The sequence below is a fragment of the Malus domestica genome, chromosome 01, assembly GCF_042453785.1.
Source record: "Malus domestica chromosome 01, GDT2T_hap1".
Lineage (NCBI taxonomy): Eukaryota > Viridiplantae > Streptophyta > Magnoliopsida > Rosales > Rosaceae > Malus > Malus domestica.
In genome coordinates, this window is record NC_091661.1 from 12180923 (window position 1) to 12201097 (window position 20175).

The window sequence follows — 20175 nt, forward strand, 5'->3', positions numbered from 1 at the left end:
AGCACCTACGTACTTGTCTTGATGTCACACACACCAATAACTCGAGACTAGTCACTCTCCCTGAGAGATGACACAGCACGTACTGATCTTAACGGACTGTTAATGCCCAATTGGCAATCCTATGATCAGGAACGTTTAGGATGTGTCTACGAAAGAATGGTCTCATGAATCTAACTTATTTAGATTGCATTCTCCCAATCACATATTCCTTGGACTTATCGTTTAAGCATATAACATTTATATGAGACGGCTCAAACAATAATCTTTGCCCTTGATATTAAACTAGATTAGTTTAACATGTGAAATGTCCGTAAAGTATCATCATATGATTGGTTTTAGGGCACATTTCCAACACACTGGGGTGTAGGTTTATGAGCTCTCAAAACATCACATCATATCTCACATAACTGAAGTAACCTCAAATCTTTAATTTATGATTTTACCTGGCACTTACCTGTGCGTCCGCAACACCAATCATAATTATATGCAACTACTAATGCATAAATAAAAAAGGCAGATGCTTTGCATGGCATTTCAAAACGTATAATCATTCAAATTCATTTTCTGGGAAAAATCTCAAGTATATAGGTATATACAGAAAACCAAAAGCCCACTCATTGATATGTTGAAGGGTCGTAGCCCCCGAGCCTTAATTGATGGCCTTCGTCCTCATAATAGGTCTCACCTATATGCGAAATAACTGAATAAACATTATTTAAGGCACATATACAAAACGAGGAAATAACTTCTCATACATTGCTCAAATGGGGTATTTGAATATACCAGCATGATCTACTCAACCTCAGGAACATCCCTAAATTTTTAGAAAAAATTTTCATGACCCCATGCACCGGCCAAGGCACGGCCAGTTGCGCGGCTCACGTGCAGGCACGTGCCTGGCACACCAAACGGATTCCCTAACGGCGTTAGGGAATATTCCGTCAAAAATCAGAATATGCCGTTATGTTTACCTAACGGCGTCAGAATATTCCGTCAACTCTGATGGAATATTCTTCTCCTTCTTCCTTGGTTTGCTGGAGTCCGGCACCGGTCACCACTGCACTCGCCGGTTTTTGAAAAAATTTAAAATCTTCATATCTCCTTCAATTCTCAACCAAAACTCACGAAATTTGTTTCAAAATGAAGCTTAGAGGGATTAGAACACAACCTTACCAAATTCACGCCTTGAAATCCATGAGATTTTGCCAGAGAAACCTCGATATTACGGCCAAACTTGAAACTTGTCAAACTCAACTTCCCGACGTCCAAAACAATTCGTTTTTCTTCTTCGAGCTTCACGAAGACGTCCTAAAGCTTCCTAGCAGCTTAAAATCTCCTAAAAACTTCACAATCACGAGTGCATGAATAGTAACCCAAAACTGGGTTCTCGAATTCTCGGGAAAATGAGGTCTTCACGTTCTAAAAGCGATATAGATGTGTTCCTGAGCTCACAAGGAACACGAATGTGACTTTAAAAACCTCGATTCGTGAAGAAATTGCTTGGTTTGAGGTTTTTCCATACGTGTTGTACGGAAAATGGACAAAAACCGAGAGGGAAGAGAGAGAGAGGGTCAACGGGATTGGGTGTGTGTGTGAATGTGTGGTCCAGCTTGTCACCAACCAAAACTAGGAAAAATTTTAGTTCTAGTTGGGTCCAAAAACTTAGGAAAGAAAATAATTGGTCCACAACACAACTTAAAACCACACAACACCACAAATGATTAAGGGTAAATTAGACATTTCACACCATCAGAGAAAATATTTCAGGACGAGCTATGACATGTTTATTAAATATTATTTTCTTTATTTTAAACACATTCAAAACATCTTAAGAGGCGTGTGATGCCGAGTATAAAAAAGTCTTTCGCATGCAGATAATAATGTGATTAAATTAGTTGTCAAATGATTTTTTTTAACAAAGATATTATCTACACTAAGGGTGAATATTGATTTTGGTGTCACCAAACCTCAACAAAAATATTTGGACAAAAATACCCCCACGACAAAAAACTTCAAATGCATCCCAAAATAATACATCAAATAAAGCAGGGGCATTTTCATCATTTTGATAGTATGTTTTTAATAATTAATTTTTTTTTTGTTTTTTTTTAATTAGTACCTCACAATAGGCTAGAAATAATGTGATTCAATTTCTCTATTTTTAAACACGTTCAAAACATCTTAAGAGGTGCATAATGCCAGTTATAAAAAAGGTCATTTGCATGCGGATAATAATGTGATTAAATTAGTGTCAAATGATTTTTTTAACAAACGATATTATCTACACTAAGGGGGAGGGGGTGAGTTTAGCCTCACAACGAGCTAGTAATAATGTGATTCAATCAGTAGTTTGTTAAATATTATTTTCTCTATTTTAAACACGTTCAAAACATCTTAAGAGACGCGTAATGCCGGTTATAAAAATAGTCTTTTGCACACAGATAATAATGTGATTAAATTAGTTGTCAAATGATTGTTTTTTTTAACAAACGATATTATCTATACTAAGGAGGTGGTGTGACAGCCCATCCCGAAATATTTATTTTTGACGGCGTGAAATTACTTATATACCCTTGGACGTTTTGTGTGGGGGTGTGGGACCAATTACTGCTAAGTCCTATTATTTTGGAACCAATTAGGACTTAGATGATATTTTCTTTGGTTTTGGTTAGTGACCCACGTGGACCACACACACACACACACACACACACACACACACACTCTCTCTCTCTCTCTCTTATGTTGACTCTCTCTCTTCCCTCTCGGATTTCTTTTATCTTCCACACAAGTTGTACGAACAACCTTGAAGTTTCACTTCCCATCATGAATCGAGCTCATTGTTACCATCATCATCCTCATCTCATCGTAACAAGCTCAACCATACCCTTTCTGATCGTGAAACCTTCGAAACTCGAGAGCCCAAGATACTCATTTTTGGTGCATTGTTCATGCACACATAAATGTGAAGGTTTCAGTGGTTTTTGAGCTTCTAGGAAGCTTTAGGACTTCTCCACGAAGCTCAGAGAAGAAAAACAAGGTGAATTGGACGTCGGGAAGTCGAGATCAACGAGTTCAAAGTTTGGCCGGATTATCGAAGGATCTCCGGCGAATTCTCGAGGATTTCAGGTCCCAAAATTGGTAAGCTTTTGTTCCTTACATTGTAAGCTTCATTTTGGTGAAGATTTCGTGGAATTTGGTGCAAAAATGAGAGAGATATGAGGTTTTACATATTTTTCCAGTTTCCAGCAGACGGCGACAGCAACGGTGACCAGCTAAGCTGATCGGAGAAGAAGATAGAATATTTCCGTCAAATTTTACGAAATATTCTGATGCCATCAGGTAGATTTAACGGTTTCTATTGCCTTTTAACGGAATATTCCTAACGGCATTTAGGATTCCGTCAAGGTTACCAGCGCGTGGGGGCACGTCTGGCCGTGCCTTTGCCGATGCGTGGGGCGTCGAAAAATATTTCTAAAAATATAGGGATGTTCGTGAGGTTGTGTAGATCACGTTGGTATATTCAAACATCCCATTTGAGCAATGTATGAGAAGTTATTAACTAGTTTTGTCTATGTGCTTTAAATAATGTTTATTCAGTTATTTCACATATAGGTGAGGCCTATCCAGAGGATGAGCGCAGTCAAGGGCAACTCGGGGGCTACGACCCTTCGACATACCAGTAAGTAGGCTTTTGGTTTTCAATATATATTTATATACTTGATATTTTCCCAAAAAATGCGTTTAAATGAAAGTATGCTTTGAAATGCCATGCATATAAATTTATATTCATCATATGAATTAGTATATGATGCATAATATGAATTGGTGTTGTGGACACTCAGGTAAGTACCATGTGAGTTATGTTTTGTTATATGAGATATTGATAATGGGAGACGTGATTGATAGCTCATAAACCTGCTTCCCGGGTGATTGTGATTTAGCCAGAGATATGATACAGGCTTGTTTATGATGTCAACTAGGGGTGGGTTCAAAAAATCGAAAACCGAAAAAAATCAAAAACCGAACCGGACCGAGGCCGAAAAAAATCGAACCGAAACTGTCAAATCGAACCGAATCGAATCTGGCCAGTTCGATTTCAGCTTTTTGAGGTTTGGAAACCAAACCGAATCGATATATATTTAATTATTTTTTCAATATTATAAATAGTTTAGTCATACAATCATAACAAAACATAACATGTTGCCAAGTTGGTTTCAGTGAAGCTTCTCAAGTTGCAGCGCATGGGTTCGAATCCTCATGCCTCTAAGATTTGGAGAATTGTTTTAATTTTTTTGAGAAATCAACAAAACCCTTTAACCCTAGCCACTAGTAGTAGCAGCCACACCTTTTATTTTTTTTCATTCCCCTCTTCTCTCTCTCGTTCCTTGCCTTCATTGTAACCCTATCCTAGTAACCCTCTCGCACAGCCTGAGCCTCCTCTCTCTCTCGCTCGGTTCGGTCTTTTCCTTGAAGGAACTGCACGCAGCAACAAACAATTTTAATTATGACAACAAACTTGGAGAGGGAGGATTTGGAAGTGTTTACTAGGGTCAGCTCTGGGATGGATCACAAGTAATCACTAACTTTTTCAATTTATGTTTATATTTGTTATCTCTGTTGGTTACTAAGTTAACATCAACATTACATAATTATCGATCTTGTTAATTTTCTCGTTTTGTGAAAGAACAAAGATTAGGCATTGTTCTTGATTTTATTAAAACGTGCAAAATGGAAAAGGATACTGTTTGTTGATTTTTTGTTAGATGTATGATGTCTCATTGATTATATTTACTGTTTAATCCATTAAGTTTATAGATTTTGGAAATGTAAGTTAATTTCACCAGAAGTTCTGTCGAAGACTTCTGGTGAAGTAGAAAGCACATGAATCTTACTGTTCAAAACTCCGCCTATGTCTTACATGGCCGGTCCCAAGCCCGGATAAAGGAGGAGGGGGAGGGCGTCAGGTAGTCGACAGCCGGCACTCCATGATCACGTCGAATCCTTATGAAAATGAATCCAGAACAAAATCGCGCTAAAGCTAGGGCGTCACCCGTAAGTGGCGCGCTGTGTGGCCTGAGCACAGTGATAAGTGAGCAAGGGTCGCTGCATCTCCATCGGCACCCGGATGCAGTGTTAAATGAGCAAGGGGGCCATAGAAACTTCTTTTCGAACGACTCCACTCAAAGTTGTTTGGGAGCATATGCTCCTATCAATTTTACCCGGGACACACAAAAGAAGTACTTTGATCCTATTAGACGGGGGAGGGTGAAGAAGCTAGGACAGAAGGGTAGAGTTCAAGAGAGCAAAATGCGTTTAGGAACGTGGAATATAGGAACCTTAACGGGAAAATCTATGGAAATAGTGGAAGTTATGGTGAGGAGAAGGATAAATATTATGTGCCTACAAGAAACTAAGTGGGTTGGTAGTAAGGCAAAGGATCTAGAAAACTCAGGGTTTAAACTTTGGTATTCGGGCACAAATAGAACGAGAAACGGTGTTGGCATCATCGTGGACAAGACCTTGGTACAAGATGTTGTAGATGTCAAGAGGGTAGGAGATAGAATCATGGCAATCAAGATTGTAATAGGACAAGAACTTATCAATGTGATTAGTGCGTACGCACCTCAAGTAGGGTTGGATACGAGTTCGAAGGAGAAATTTTGGGAAGATCTTGGAGACTTGGTGCAAGGAATTGCTCAGACGGAGAAGTTATTTATAGGAGGAGATTTAAATGGACACGTGGGCAGGGAGACAGGCAACTATGGAGGTTTTCATGGTGGCCATGGTTTTGGGGAGAGAAACGAGGATGGGGAAGCTATCTTGGATTTTGCAATGGCATATGATCTCTTCTTAGCCAACACCTTCTTTAAGAAGAGAGAAGAACATGTGATCACCTACAAGAGTGGGTCGTCAAAAACACAAATAGATTTTCTTCTAATGAGGAAAGGGGATCGTATAACTTGTAAGGATTGCAAAGTTATACCAGGAGAGAGCGTGGCTAATCAACATCGCTTGTTGGTGATGGATGTACATATCAAAAGAGTAAGACAAAAGAACAAGACTTGGAAGTGCCCAAGGACTAGATGGTGGAATCTAAAAGAAGAAAAACAAGTCATTTTCAAAGAGAAGGTAATCACCCAATGTGTGTGGGATAGAGAGGGGGAAGCTAGCCAAATGTGGGATTCCATGGCTAGTTGTATCCGAAAAGTAGCAAAAGAGGTATTAGGAGAGTCCAAGGGCTTTGCCCCACACCAAAAGGAATCTTGGTGGTGGAATGAGGAGGTACAAACAAAGGTGAAGGCTAAGAAGGAATGTTGTAAAGCCTTATACAAGGAGAGGACCGATGAAAATGGTGAAAAGTATAGAAAAGCGAAGCAAGAGGCGAAAAAAGCTGTCAGAGAAGCTAAGTTAGCGGCCTACGACGATATGTATAAACGACTAGATACCAAAGAAGGAGAGTTGGATATCTATAAACTATCTAGAGCAAGGGAAAAGAAGACAAGGGATCTAAACCAAGTGAGGTGCATCAAGGATGAGGATGGAAAGGTTCTTGCTACAGAGAACGCGGTTAAAGACAGATGGAGAGGTTATTTTCATAATCTTTTCAATGAAGGACATGAAATGAGCGATTCTTTAGGGGAGTTGAGTAACTCAGAAGAGTGTAGAAACTACTCTTTTTATCGTCGAATCCGGAAGGAAGAAGTGGTTGTAGCTTTGAAGAAGATGAAGCATAAAAAAGCAATAGGCCCAGACAATATACCAATCGAAGTGTGGAAACTTTTGGGAGAGACAGGTATAACATGGCTCACTGACCTTTTCAATAGGATTTTGAAAACGAAGAAGATGCCAAATGAGTGGCGAACGAGCACTTTGGTGCCTATCTACAAGAACAAGGGCGACGTACAAAATTGCATGAACTATAGGGGTATTAAGCTAATGAGTCATACAATGAAGCTCTGGGAGAGAGTCATTGAGCATAGATTGAGGCAAGAGACACGGGTTTCGGACAACCAATTCGGGTTCATGCCAGGGCGCTCAACCATGGAGGCAATCTATCTCTTACGAAGATTGATGGAAAGATATAGAGATGGGAAAAAGGATTTACACATGGTCTTTATAGATTTGGAAAAAGCGTATGATAGGGTCCCAAGAGACATTCTTTGGAGGATTTTAGAGAAGAAAGGAGTACGAGTAGCATATATCCAAGCTATAAAGGATATGTATGAAGGAGCAAAGACTGCCGTAAGAACTCATGAAGGACAAACCGAAAGCTTCCCCATAACTGTAGGATTACATCAAGGCTCATCCTTAAGTCCTTACCTTTTTGCGTTGGTAATGGATGAGTTAACAGGACATATTCAAGATGATATTCCTTGGTGTATGCTTTTCGCAGACGATATAGTGTTGATAGATGAAACTCAGGAAGGGGTAAATGCAAAGCTTAACCTTTGGAGAGAAGTGTTGGAATCTAAAGGTCTTCGCCTAAGCCGATCAAAGACAGAATATATGGAGTGCAAGTTCAGTGCAAATGGAGGCCAAAACGAGTTAGGGGTGAGGATCGGAGATCAAGAAATACCAAAAAGCGACCGTTTTCGTTACCTAGGATCTATCTTGCAAAAGAACGGAGAATTAGATGGAGATCTCAACCATAGAATACAAGCTGGATGGATGAAGTGGAAGAGTGCATCCGGTGTGTTGTGTGACCGCCGTATGCCATTGAAGCTCAAGGGAAAATTTTATAGGACGGCAATAAGGCCGGCGATGCTGTATGGCACAGAATGTTGGGCGGTGAAACATCAACAGGTACACAAAATGGGTGTAGCGGAGATGAGGATGCTTCGTTGGATGTGTGGGCACACAAGAAAGGATAAGATTAGGAATGAGGATATCCGGGGTAAAGTAGGAGTAGCCGAAATTGAAGGAAAGATGAGAGAAAATCGGTTACGGTGGTTTGGACATGTGCAAAGAAGGCCTACTGACGCTCCGATTAGAAGATGCGACTATGGGACAGAGGTTCAGGGCCGAAGGGGTAGAGGAAGACCTAGGAAAACTTTGGAAGAGACTCTAAGAAAAGACTTAGAGTACTTGGATCTAACGGAGGACATGACACAGGATCGAGCACAATGGCGTTCTAAGATTCATATAGCCGATCCCACTCAGTGACTTGGATTTTCCAAGTCTCCAATCGAGAAGTTTTCCTCACTCGGGAAATTAAGGGAACACTACCCCAACCTACATGCTCCACTCAGAAAGCTTCAACATACAAGCTTCAACAAAAGAAAATTCAAAGAACTTAGCGAAGAAGGCTTTGGTGTATTTAACACAATACGTTGAAATGAAGGAAAGCTTATTTATTGATATCCCCGATCAGCTACAAATATGTACATATACATGAGTCAAAATAAACACACAAGACGGAGCCTTCACAAAGGTTGCTTAGGAGAAGTCTCAGCAGTCGGTAGAGCCCCAGAAAGAGAAGGCACCGGAGGGGGATCATTTGGAGCCTCAGTACTGGACAGAACCCTAGAAGGAGGAGGCATCAGAGGTTGATCATTCGGAGCTTCATTACGCGGTACAGCCCCAGAAGACGAAGGCAATAAATGCCTTTGGAACAAACCCACAAATCTCTGATGATCAAGTAAAACCTGACCATCAGTTTCCTTCATCTGGTCAAGCTTCCTCTTCATGTTTGTAGCATAGTCATGTGCGAGCCGGTGCAACTGTTTATTCTCATGCTTGAGCCCTCTAATCTCCTGTTTGAGACTCATCACTTCAGCCGCCAAGGATTCAACTTGGCGGGTTCGAGCAAATAGGCGTTGGGCCATATTAGACACAGAACCTGCACACTGAACACTGAGAGCCAACGAATCCTTAACAGCTAACTCATCAGACCGTTTGGAAAGTAGTCTGTTATCTTTGGGAGTGAGAAGGTTCCTGGCCACCACCGCAGCGGTCATATCATTCTTCATCACGGAATCCCCAACGGTAAGAGGACCAGTAGGGGAGACGAAGGATGGGCGCCATATGTTGTCTGGAGAAGGCGGGGCTGCCTCTTCAACAAGGTTCAAGTCAAAACGACGGTCGGAGGGGCCAGACATTTTCAAAGGTGTTGAAGAGAGAAGAGGTCGGACAAATCAAGATCTTAGAAGTGCAAGAATGAAGCTTCTACTGGTGGAGATTCAAGTGTGCTTTGGAACTTAATGTCAGCCTCTATAAAAATCTGCACTCGACGGAGCTTCGGAAATCGAAGAGGCGCCTGCTCAGAAATCGAAGAGGCGTTTGCTTTCTCAAAAGCTGGGCTGCTTAGAGATCACGAGGGTTGATCTCAGAAATCGAAGAGGCGTTTGCTTTCTCAAAAGTTGGGCTTCTCAAAGACCACGAAGGCCGATCTCAGAAATCGAAGAGGCGCTCGCTTTCTCAAAAGCTGGGCTCCCCAGAGACCACGAGGGCCGATCTCAGAAATCGAAGAGGCACCTACTTTTCCAGCCTTGTCAGCACCCGTCACACGCACACTCAGCTTTGCAGAAATTATGGGCATTCTGTCGAAGACTTCTGGGGAAGTAGAAAACACATGAATCTTACTGTTCAATCACCCACTTCCCACACGCAACAATAGCTCATGGGTACCACAGATAACTTTGCCAAAGTTCTCTGCCAAAGTTGAGCACGTGAAGCTTGCAGCTCCCACTACATCGCTCTGACCAAGAAGGGTAAAAGAATAGCAAAGAAACAGCACTAACAAAGTTTAGACCCATAAATTTTGAAGGTCTAGCTACCATATTATTACCCACAAGGGTAAAGGAACAGTACTATTGCTGGATAATTGGAAAGTCCCTGTGTGTCAACCTCTGTGCTTCGTGGCAAGGTAGACTAGCAAACATGCCCAACCTTTACTCACATTCGAGAAAACACTCCCAATAAGATTGCTTGCTCCAAAATCGAAGAGGCACCGTCCTCCGAATCTCGAGAGCCAGACTCCCAACATGACTACTTTCTTAAAAATCGAAGAGAGGGTAAAGGAACAGTACCATTGCTGGATAATTGGAAAGTCCCTGTGTGTCAACCTCTGTGCTTCGTGGCAAGGTAGACTAGCAAACATGCCCAACCTTTACTCACATTCGAGAAAACACTTCCAACAAGATTGCTTGCTCCAAAATCGAAGAGGCACCGCCCTCCGAATCTCGAGAGCCAGACTCCCAACGTGATTACTTTCTCAAAAATCGAAGAGACACTGCTCCCCGAATCCTCGAGAGCCAGACCCCTAGCATGATTGCTTTCTCAAAAATCGATGAGGCATCGTTCTCCGAATCAATCGAAGAGGCGCTCGCTTTCTCAAAAGCTGGGCTGCTCAAAGACCACGAGGGCCGATCTCAGAAATCGAAGAGGCACCTACTTTTCTAGCCTTGTCAGCACCTGTCACACGCACACTCAGCTTTGCAGAAATTATGGGCATTCTGTCGAAGACTTCTGGTGAAGTAGAAAGCACATGAATCTTACTGTTCAATCACCCACTTCCCACACGCAACAATAGCTCATGGGTACCACAGATAACTTTGCCAAAGTTCTCTGCCAAAGTTGAGCACGTGAAGCTTGCAGCTCCCACTACATCGCTCTGACCAAGAAAGGTAAAAGAATAGCAAAGAAACAGCACTAACAAAGTTTAGACACATAAATTTTGAAGGTCTAGCTACCATATTATTACCCACAAGGGTAAAGGAACAGTACCACTGCTGGATAATTGGAAAGTCCCTGTGTGTCAACCTCTGTGCTTCGTGGCAAGGTAGACTAGCAAACATGCCCAACCTTTACTCACTTTCGAGAAAACACTCCCAACAAGATTGCTTGCTCCAAAATCGAAGAGGCACCGTCCTCCGAATCTCGAGAGCCAGACTCCCAACATGACTACTTTCTCAAAAGCGAAGAGAGGGTAAAGGAACAGTACCATTGCTGGATAATTGGAAAGTCTCTGTGTGTCAACCTTTGTGCTTCGTGGCAAGGTAGACTAGCAAACATGCCCAACCTTTACTCACATTCGAGACAACACTCCCAACAGGATTGCTTGCTCCAAAATCGAAGAGGCACCGCCCTCCGAATCTCGAGAGCCAGACTCCCAACATGATTACTTCCTCAAAAATCGAAGAGACACTGCTCTACGAATCTCGAGAGCCAGACCCCCAGCATGATTGCTTTCTCAAAAATCGAAAAGGCATCGTTCTCCGAATCTCGAGAGCCAGATACCACAGACCACTTTTTCAAAGTGCTCTGACAGAGTTAAAACATGTGAAACTGGCAGCTCCCACTACCGTGCTATGACCAAGCAGGGTAAAGGAATAGCATTACTACTTGTTGTTAGGGAGACTCCTATATATGTCGACCTCCATCCCCAACGGACAGGCAGACCTGCAAAAATGCTCAACCTTTCATCATATCTGAGAGGGCACTCCCAACGAAGCCTTTCGAAATATTCAGCTTTCTTTCCCCCCGATAATACCTCTGCAAACAAGCTATACTAGAGCAAGAATATCTCATATCATCAGGGTTAAAAGCAAGAGTATCCCATATCATGCTTTTTCCCTGTCTTTTCCTTTGGCCTTGTTTTTACCTGCAAGACAAGGAGAAAGAGAGCAATCAGTCAGCACTTGGATCAAGCTTCCAGCCAGGAACTGACTGCCTGGAACCCCTTACCTGATTACTTACCTGGCATTGCTCTCGAGTACTCATCTTCAACATCTTATGTTTCCAGGGAAGATTCCGCATCTGCTTGAGGAACAGATAGGGCAAGTGCGAAGGATACAAGGAAGCATGTGGAGACAAGCGTAACAGCACACGTGCCGATACACCCATTACTCTGTCAAAAGCAAAAGTATCCCATATCAGCAGGGTGGAACGTACTCTAGATTTGATGGACTTGTTTTGACCCTCAAATTCTTCAGTCGGCCTTATACTCTGGAGGAAACCAGAAAACCCTCCAGCTCAGTTCAAGAATAAGCCTGTGGAAAGTTACTTCTTCAAAAGCAAAAGTATCTCATATCATCTCTTCTCATTTTTCTTCTCTTTATCCTTCATGCTGCTGCAAGATGGGGAGAAGGTGAACAATCAGTCGGAGCTCTGATTGCTTACCTTGTCTGTCACCTCTTTCAGCAGACCCCCTAGCTCGGCGACTTGGGGGACTCCTACTACATGGTTTGTATCGCGCTTGACCAAGCCTGAGACTACAAGTAAGCTTCAAGTGAAATTGATACATTACCTTGTGCATCTCCACCAGTTAAAGATACCACCCCTGGATGGAGGAAGAGTACTTCCAGAGAAGATGCCACATCTACCTATGAGACAGATAAGGCAAGTCAAGACGACACCACACTCCGATACTTAGAAGTTTCGTGATTACGAGATCATTCTCCCACAATATTTCCTAATGTCATTTGTACTAAATCATTCACTTGTACTCACTAAAGGAGAGCTTGAACCTATGTACTTGTGTAAACCCTTCACAATTAATGAGAACTCTTCTATTCCGTGGACGTAGCCAATCTGGGTGAACCACGTACATCTTGTGTTTGCTTTCCTATCTCTATCCATTTATATACTTATCCACACTAATGACCGGAGCAATCTAGCGAAGATCACAAAAAGCGACCGTTTTCGCTACCTAGGATCTATCTTGCAAGAGAACGGAGAATTAGATGGAGATCTCAACCATAGAATACGAGCTGGATGGATGAAGTGTAAGAGTGCATCCGGCGTGTTGTGTGACCGTCGTAGGCCACTGAAGCTCAAGGGAAAATTTTATAGGACGGCAATAAGGCCAGCGATGTTGTATGGCATAGAATGTTGGGCGGTGAAGCATCAACACGTACACAAAATGGGTGTAGCGGAGATGAGGATGCTTCGTGGGATGTGTGGGCACACGAGAAATGATAAGATTGGGAATGAGGATATCCGAGGTAAAGTAGGAGTAGCCGAAATTGTAGGAAAGATGAGAGAAAATCGGCTCCGATGATTTGGACATGTGCAAAGAAGGCCGACTGACGCTCCGGTTCGAAGATGTGACTACGGGACAGAGGTTCAGGGCCAAAGGGGTAGAGGAAGACCTAGGAAAACTTTGGAAGAGACTCTAAGAAAAGACTTAGAGTACTTGGATCTAACGGAGGACATGACACAAAACCGAGCGCAATGGCGTTCTAGGATTCATATAGCCGACCCCACTTAGTGGGAAAAGGCTTTGTTGTTGTTGTTGTTGTTGTTGGCATTCTTGAGTAATTCAATTTCTGAATTGGTATATTATGAATTTAGAAGGATTACATAAAGCTGGCTTTTGTGGTTAAATATGATTCCTTGATGTTTCAGTGCTAGGTTTAGATCAAATGTTTGGATTAGGCCTAACGAAAAACTATGGATGCGACCAATTTTTCTCTGTAGGAGGATGACATAGGTGTAGGCATGTCAAGATTTGGAATCTTGCCATGACTTTGTTGAAGTTTGGGACTCACATCTTTAACCTTGCTGTAATGTTATGACCTTTGCAGAGACGTGGACTGAAATTTTGATGGTCGTTTCATGTTGGAGAAGTAGTCTTCAACAGTATTATTCATATTATTTTGGGTGCTTATGTTTCTTAGGACTTTCTTTTGCAATTGGAAAAAACAAAAAAAAACAGAATTGGGCCGAAACCGAACCGAACACAAACCGATTAAAAATTGAACTGAACCGACCCAAACAGTAATTTCAGTTCAGTTTTCGGTTTTGGCAAAAAATCAAACCGAACGGAACCGAACCCACCCCTAATGTCAACTATCGCACCATATGCTCGCATTGTATCCAATTTAGGTGCACAGTCTTGTCGTACAGACCATTATAGGTGGTTTCGACTCATAGGTGACTAGCGATTTATCGCATAGCTATCATGAGAGCGTAGCATTGAGCATAGCTATATTACACCCAGTCTTGTCGTACAAACCTTTACAGTGGTTCCGACTCGTGTGCAGTGTAATGCCGAATAGGTCACTTACGGTGACTCCAGCTAGATTGAGCTATGAATTCAGCCGTACAGACCTCTGCATGGGTTCCGACTAATATGTTATTTTCCATGAAATTATTTTTACCTGAGTTACTTATTCTGTTTTATATTTTTGGCATGGCATACTTATGAATATGGATATGTGAAGCATGATTTGAATATATATATTCTATTTCTGGGAAAATTATACATGTTTTACGACGAGGGGTTAAAGCATTTGATAAATGAAATGGTTTTGAAAAGCTTTGTTTTTGCCCACTTACACTTTCTGTTTTGCGCCCCTCCAGGTTTTAGATAAGCTTGTCCGTTGGTGGCTCACGAAGATTGATTGGAGGTTCTGACAGACTATCACAAATGTAAGGCATCTTTGGGCGTCATTTAATTAGTACTTGTTTTCTGGACTGAATTTAGGCTACTTACACTTTGATTGTGTATTTACACATATTCTAGCACTTTTCTTAACTAGTACTCTTATGAGTTGGTTTTCATTTATTCGTATTCTCTATTATCATTATTGCTTCTGCACTATGCACATGGCTACGTCACCCTCACGTGACGACCAACATGCCCTGATTCGGGTTGTGGTGTGTTAGTTTGGTGTGTCAGAACTATGCTGCTTCGTAGAGAGCCACGTCACTCAGCTGAGCCTAGTTTCTCTGATATTACTCAGTTAGGGAAAGCTATAGCTAATGTTATTCAGTCTTCACTTTGTCCTCCTTAAAGGACATCTCTTGAGACTGTGTATAATCTGAAGCTGAATCATTTCATGGGTAATGAAGGACATGAGGGGGCGGAGAAGTGGCTTAATCATGTCAAGAAGACTTTCCTTGTGATGCAGAGTCAAGGGAGCCTTCCTCCTGATAGATGGGTTGAGACGACTACCTGGTTTTTAGGAAAGCAACCTACATCCTAGTGGAGACAGGAGTCTTATCAGATGCCACCAGAGGTAGCAGCTATTTGGGAAGTGTTTAAGCAGTTGTTTCAGAAAAGATTCGTTCCTCCAGAGTATATAGATCGCAAGAAACAAGAATTTACGCATATGAAACAAGGAAAGATGACGGCGAATGAGTATTACAGGAGGTTCACTGATTTATCTCGTTATGATCCAAAGGTTTCTGTTAATCCAGTTGAGATGCTTCGTCGTTTCAGGTTAGGTACTAAAAAGAAATGGCGTTCTATAACGATATCGACTCCCTATGCCACTTACCAGGAGTTTTATGAGGTTTTACTGTAGATTGAGGATTCAGAAAATATGCCCAATGAGAGTGAGGAGGAAGAAGAAAAAAATGGAAATCAAAGAAATGATGATAAAGGTAAAGGTCAATCATCTCAGGGACCTCACAAGACTCAGAGTTTTAAGAGAAGCGGTGTCAGTTCCAGCTCTTCTAGTGGAGGTTTGAGCTCTAATGTTCAAATGAGAGGTGGTAGATTTTCTAGAGGCCCTAAATTTCAGAGGCAGAGGAATTTTGGTCGTTCAGGTACTCCTTTATGCCGCAGATGTAATAATAGGCATTTTGGGAAGTGTAGGAGAGGCAGCAGTGGATGCTATACTTGTGGACAGATGGGGCATAAGGCTACACATTGCTCTCAGAATCAGCAGAGGCCCCAAACACCTTCCTTACCACCACTTACGCCGACCCAGCAAGTTTCATGACCTAGTGGTTATGCCCAAACTGGTCATGGAGGTACTTATCATTATCAAGGTGACGCCGCTCCTTATACTACAGGGCAGTATCAGTATTCGCAAGACCCTTATTATCAGGGTGGTTACCCTCAGTAGCCAGGAGGTTCTATGCCATATCAGCCACATTCAGCAAGTGGATCCCAGTGGTACCAGGAAGGACAACCCCAGCAAGTAAAGATTGCTACTAGCTGTGCAGGATCTTCGAGGCAATCAGGTCAGCCAAGACAAGGACGAGGTATTCATGCTAACAGTGGTCGTGGTGAACGACAGCAGAATCAGGGACGTATCCATAACATGACACTGCAGTATGCTCAAAACAATCCTGATTTAATCATAGGCACGTTAAATATTCTTGGTCATTTTGCTAGAGTATTGATTGATTGTGGTGTTACGCATTCTATTGTTTCTCATACATTTGTTCAAGTAACGCAACCTCATCCTACACCCCTAGGATATGATTTACAATTTTCTATGGCTATAGGGGAGATATGTTATGTTAATCTAGTATATCCAGGATGTCCAATGATGGTGGAGGATGTTGTTATGCCAGCTAACCTTATTCCGTTAGACATTGTTGATTTTGATGTGATGTTGGGCACAAATTGGTTACACTACAATCGTGCTAATATAGACTGCTATGGGAAAGTAGTTACTTTTCATCGTCCTGGATTACCTGAGGTTACGTTTGTAGGATAGCCTAGCGTGGTGAGGCATGGTGTTATTTCTGCCATGAAAGCCAAAAGATTGTTGTCAAAGGGTTGTCAAGGATATTTGGCTTATGTGGTGTTGAATGATAATGCTCCTAGTAGTGTGGATGATGTACGTGTGGTCAAGCATTTTCCGGATGTGTTCCCTAATGATTTGCCTGGATTGCCGCCAGAAACAGATGTAAAGTTCGCTATTGATTTGCTTCCAGGTACGGATCTTATATCTTTGACTCTTTATCGAATGGCTCATGCTGAGTTGAGGGAATTAAAGATTCAGTTGCAGGAATTGGTTGATAAGGGATTTATTCAGCCTAGTACTTCACCCTAGGGAGCTCCAGTTTTATTCGTGAGGAAGAAAGACGGAACTTTGAGGCTATGCATTGATTACAAGCAATTGAATCGAGTAACAATTAAGAACTGTTATCCGTTGCAACATATAGATGATTTGTTTGATCAACTCCGAGGTGCATGTGTGTTCTCTAAGATTAACTTGAGGTCTGGTTACTACCAGTTGAAGATTAAAAGTGAAAATGTCCCTAAAATAGCTTTCAGGACTCGATATGGTCATTATGAGTTTCTTATGATGCCATTCGGGTTAACTAATGCACCATTAACTTTCATGGATTTAATGAATCAAGTATTCCAGCCATATTTGGACAGGTTTGTCATTGTCTTCATTGATGATATTCTGGTATACTCTAAGTCTAGAGCAGAGCATGCTAGACATCTTAAATTGGTGTTGAAAAGTTTGAGGGAACACCAATTATATGTTAAGTTTAGCAAATGCCAATTCTGGTTAGATCAAATGGCATTTTTAGGACATGTTATATCAGCTCAAGGTATTCGAATGGGTCCTTAAAAGACAGTAGCTGTGGAGAATTGGGAACAACCACAAACTGTCACTGAGATACGGAGTTTTCTTGGCTTAGCAGGCTATTACAGACGGTTCGTTAAAGATTTCTCAATTATTGCATTACCTTTAACGAGGTTAACCACGAAGGATGTTAAGTTTGAGTGGGATGATAATTGTGAATAAAGTTTTCAGTAGTTAAAGTATTGTCTCACTCGTGCACCTGTTTTGACGCTTCTTGACGATAGTGGTGATTTTGAAGTCTACAGTGATGCTTCCTTAAATGGGTTGGGATGTGTGTTGATGCAGCATGGTAGGGTGATTGCTTATGTGTCACGCCAATTGAAGCCTCATGAAATGAATTATCCTACTCATGATCTTGAATTAACGGCCATCATCTTTGCTCTGAAGATTTGGAGACATTATCTTTATGGTGAGAAATGTAAGATCTTCACAGATCATAAGAGTCTTCAGTGTCTTTTTACTCAGAGGGATCTTAATCTTCATCGGCGAATATGGATAGAATTACTAAGTGATTATGATTGCACGATTGAGTATCACCCTGGTCATGTGAATATGGTAGCAGATGCACTTAGTAGGAAGACTCCAGTTAGCCTTAATGCCATTATGCTTGTCATGTTCCTCTTCTTGCAGATTTGAGGTCTACTGGAGTGAAGTTAGGATTGGAAGATAAAGAGGAAGCTTTATTAGCTAATTTCCAGGTCAGACCAATATTAATTAATCGAGTACTTGAGGCTCAGATGAATGATGAAGAGACCCAAGAAATAATTCAGGCAAGAAGTCGAGGTAGGAAGAAAGATTTCCGAATTCGAGAAACTGATGGCAAGCTTATGCAAGAAAACAGAATGTATGTGCCGAATAATGCAAAGTTAAAGAAAGAAATCCTTGGTGAAGCGCATATTTCGGCATATGCAATGCATTCAGGAGGTACCAAGATGTATCATACCATTCGACCATTTTATTATTGGCGGGGTATGAAAAGAGAAATTGCTGAGTATATGAGTAGGTGTGCCATTTGTTAGCAGGTTAAAGCTAAAAAGAAGAAACCGTTTGGGTTGATGCAGCCACTTCCCATTCCATAGTGAAAATGGGAAAATATTACCATGGATTTTGGGTATAAACTTCCTCGTACACAAAATGGATATGATGAAATTTGGGTGATAGTTGATCGGCTTACTAAGTCAATACATTTTATTCCAGTGAGGGAGAAATTCTCATTAATCCGATTAGCTAAGTTATTCATATCGAAGATTATGAAGTACCATGGTGTTCCAGTTGATATTATCTCGGATCGGGATCCTAGATTCACTTCTAAGTTCTGGGAAGCATTCTAGGAATCTCTTGGTATGAGATTACTTTATAGTACGACATATCATCCTCAGATAGATGGGCAATCTGAGAAGACTATTCAGACATTAGAGGATATGCTGAGATCTTCAGTGCTGCAGTTTGGCAATGGTTGGCTTGATTGTTTGGATTTGATGGAATTCGCCTATAACAATAGTTACCATTCGAGTATTGGTATGGCACCTTTTGAGGCACTCTATGGCAAGTCTTGTCGAATGCCATTATGCTGGTCAGAAGTTTGTGAAAGAGTTTTGGTGGGCCCGGAGATTGTGGATGAAACTACTCAGAATATTTAGGTAATTAAGTCTAACCTGAAAGTGGCCTAGGATCGTTAGAAAAGTCTAGCAAGTAAGCATGCTACTGATAGAGTGTATAAAGTTAACGATTGGGTATTTTTGAAGTTGTCACCGTAGAGAGGTGTGGTACGGTTTGGGAAAAAGGGTAAGCTAAGCCCTAGGAACATCGAACCGTATCGAATCACCGAGCGAGTCGGTGAAGTTACTTACAGGCTTGAGTTGCCTTCAGAGTTGTCCAAAGTGCATGATGTGTTTCATGTTTCTATGCTTCGACATTATGTCTTAGATCCTTCACATGTGATACCTCCTCAATCATTGGAAATTAATTCAGATTTGACTTACGACGAGGAGCCAGTGACTATTTTGGATAGGAAAGATAAGGTTCTGAGAAATAAAATCGTGCCCCTGGTGAAAGTTTTGTGGAGAAATCACTCAGTGCAAAAGGCTACTTGGGAGACAGAGGATCGAATAAGATAGATGTATCCACGCTTGTTTTATGACTATTAGTGGATGTATTTGTTGTGTATAAATTTCGAGGATGAAATTTTCTTAAAGGAGGTAGATTGTCACAGCCCGTCCCGAAATATTTATTTTCGACGGCGTGAAATTACTTATATACCCTTGGATGTTTTGTGTGGGGTGTGGTAGGTTAGATTTTGGACTAATTAGTGCTAAGTCCTATTATTTTGGAACCAATTAGGACTTAGATGGTATTTTCTTTGGTTTTGGTTGGGGACCCACGTGGACCACACACACACACACTCTCTCTCTCTCCCATTGACTTTCTCTCTTCCTTCTCGGATTTCTTCTATCTTCCGTACAAGTCTTACGGACAACCTTGAAGCTTCACTTCCCGTCACGGATCGAGCTTGTAGTTACCATTATCATCTTCATCTCATTGTAACAAGCTCAACCATACCCTTTTCTGGTCGTGAAACCTTCGAAACCCGAGAACCCGATATACTCAGTTTTGGTGCACTGTTCATGCACACATAAATGTGAAGGTTTCAAAGGTTTTTGAGCTTCTAGGAAGCTTTAGGACTTCTCTATGAAGCTCAGAGAAGAAAAACGAGGTGAATTGGACGTCGGGAAGTCGAGATCGACGAGTTCAAAGTTTGGCCGGATTATCGAAAGATCTCCGACGAATTCTCGAGGATTTCAGGTCCCAAAATTGGTAAGCTTTTGTTCCTTATGTTCTAAGCTTCATTTTGGTGAAGATTTCATAGAATTTGGTGCAAAAATGAAAGAGATAT

The 20175-nt window shown here is 41.5% G+C and overlaps 2 protein-coding genes across 2 annotated transcripts; both read left to right on the plus strand.

The window, feature by feature from the left end:
* The first annotated feature begins 14951 nt into the window (after positions 1-14951).
* LOC139196333 (uncharacterized) lies at positions 14952-16397 on the plus strand. Its single transcript, XM_070822114.1, has 4 exons — positions 14952-15171; positions 15265-15495; positions 15545-15702; positions 15798-16397. The coding sequence occupies exons 1-4, from the start codon at positions 14952-14954 to the stop codon at positions 16395-16397; spliced, it is 1209 nt and encodes a 402-aa protein (XP_070678215.1).
* Positions 16398-16430: 33 nt separating this feature from the next.
* Positions 16431-19399, plus strand: LOC139196351 (uncharacterized). The gene is made up of 7 exons (XM_070822151.1): positions 16431-16722; positions 16849-17099; positions 17568-17700; positions 17913-18206; positions 18480-18553; positions 18662-18862; positions 19040-19399. The coding sequence occupies exons 1-7, from the start codon at positions 16431-16433 to the stop codon at positions 19397-19399; spliced, it is 1605 nt and encodes a 534-aa protein (XP_070678252.1).
* Positions 19400-20175: the final 776 nt, after the last annotated feature.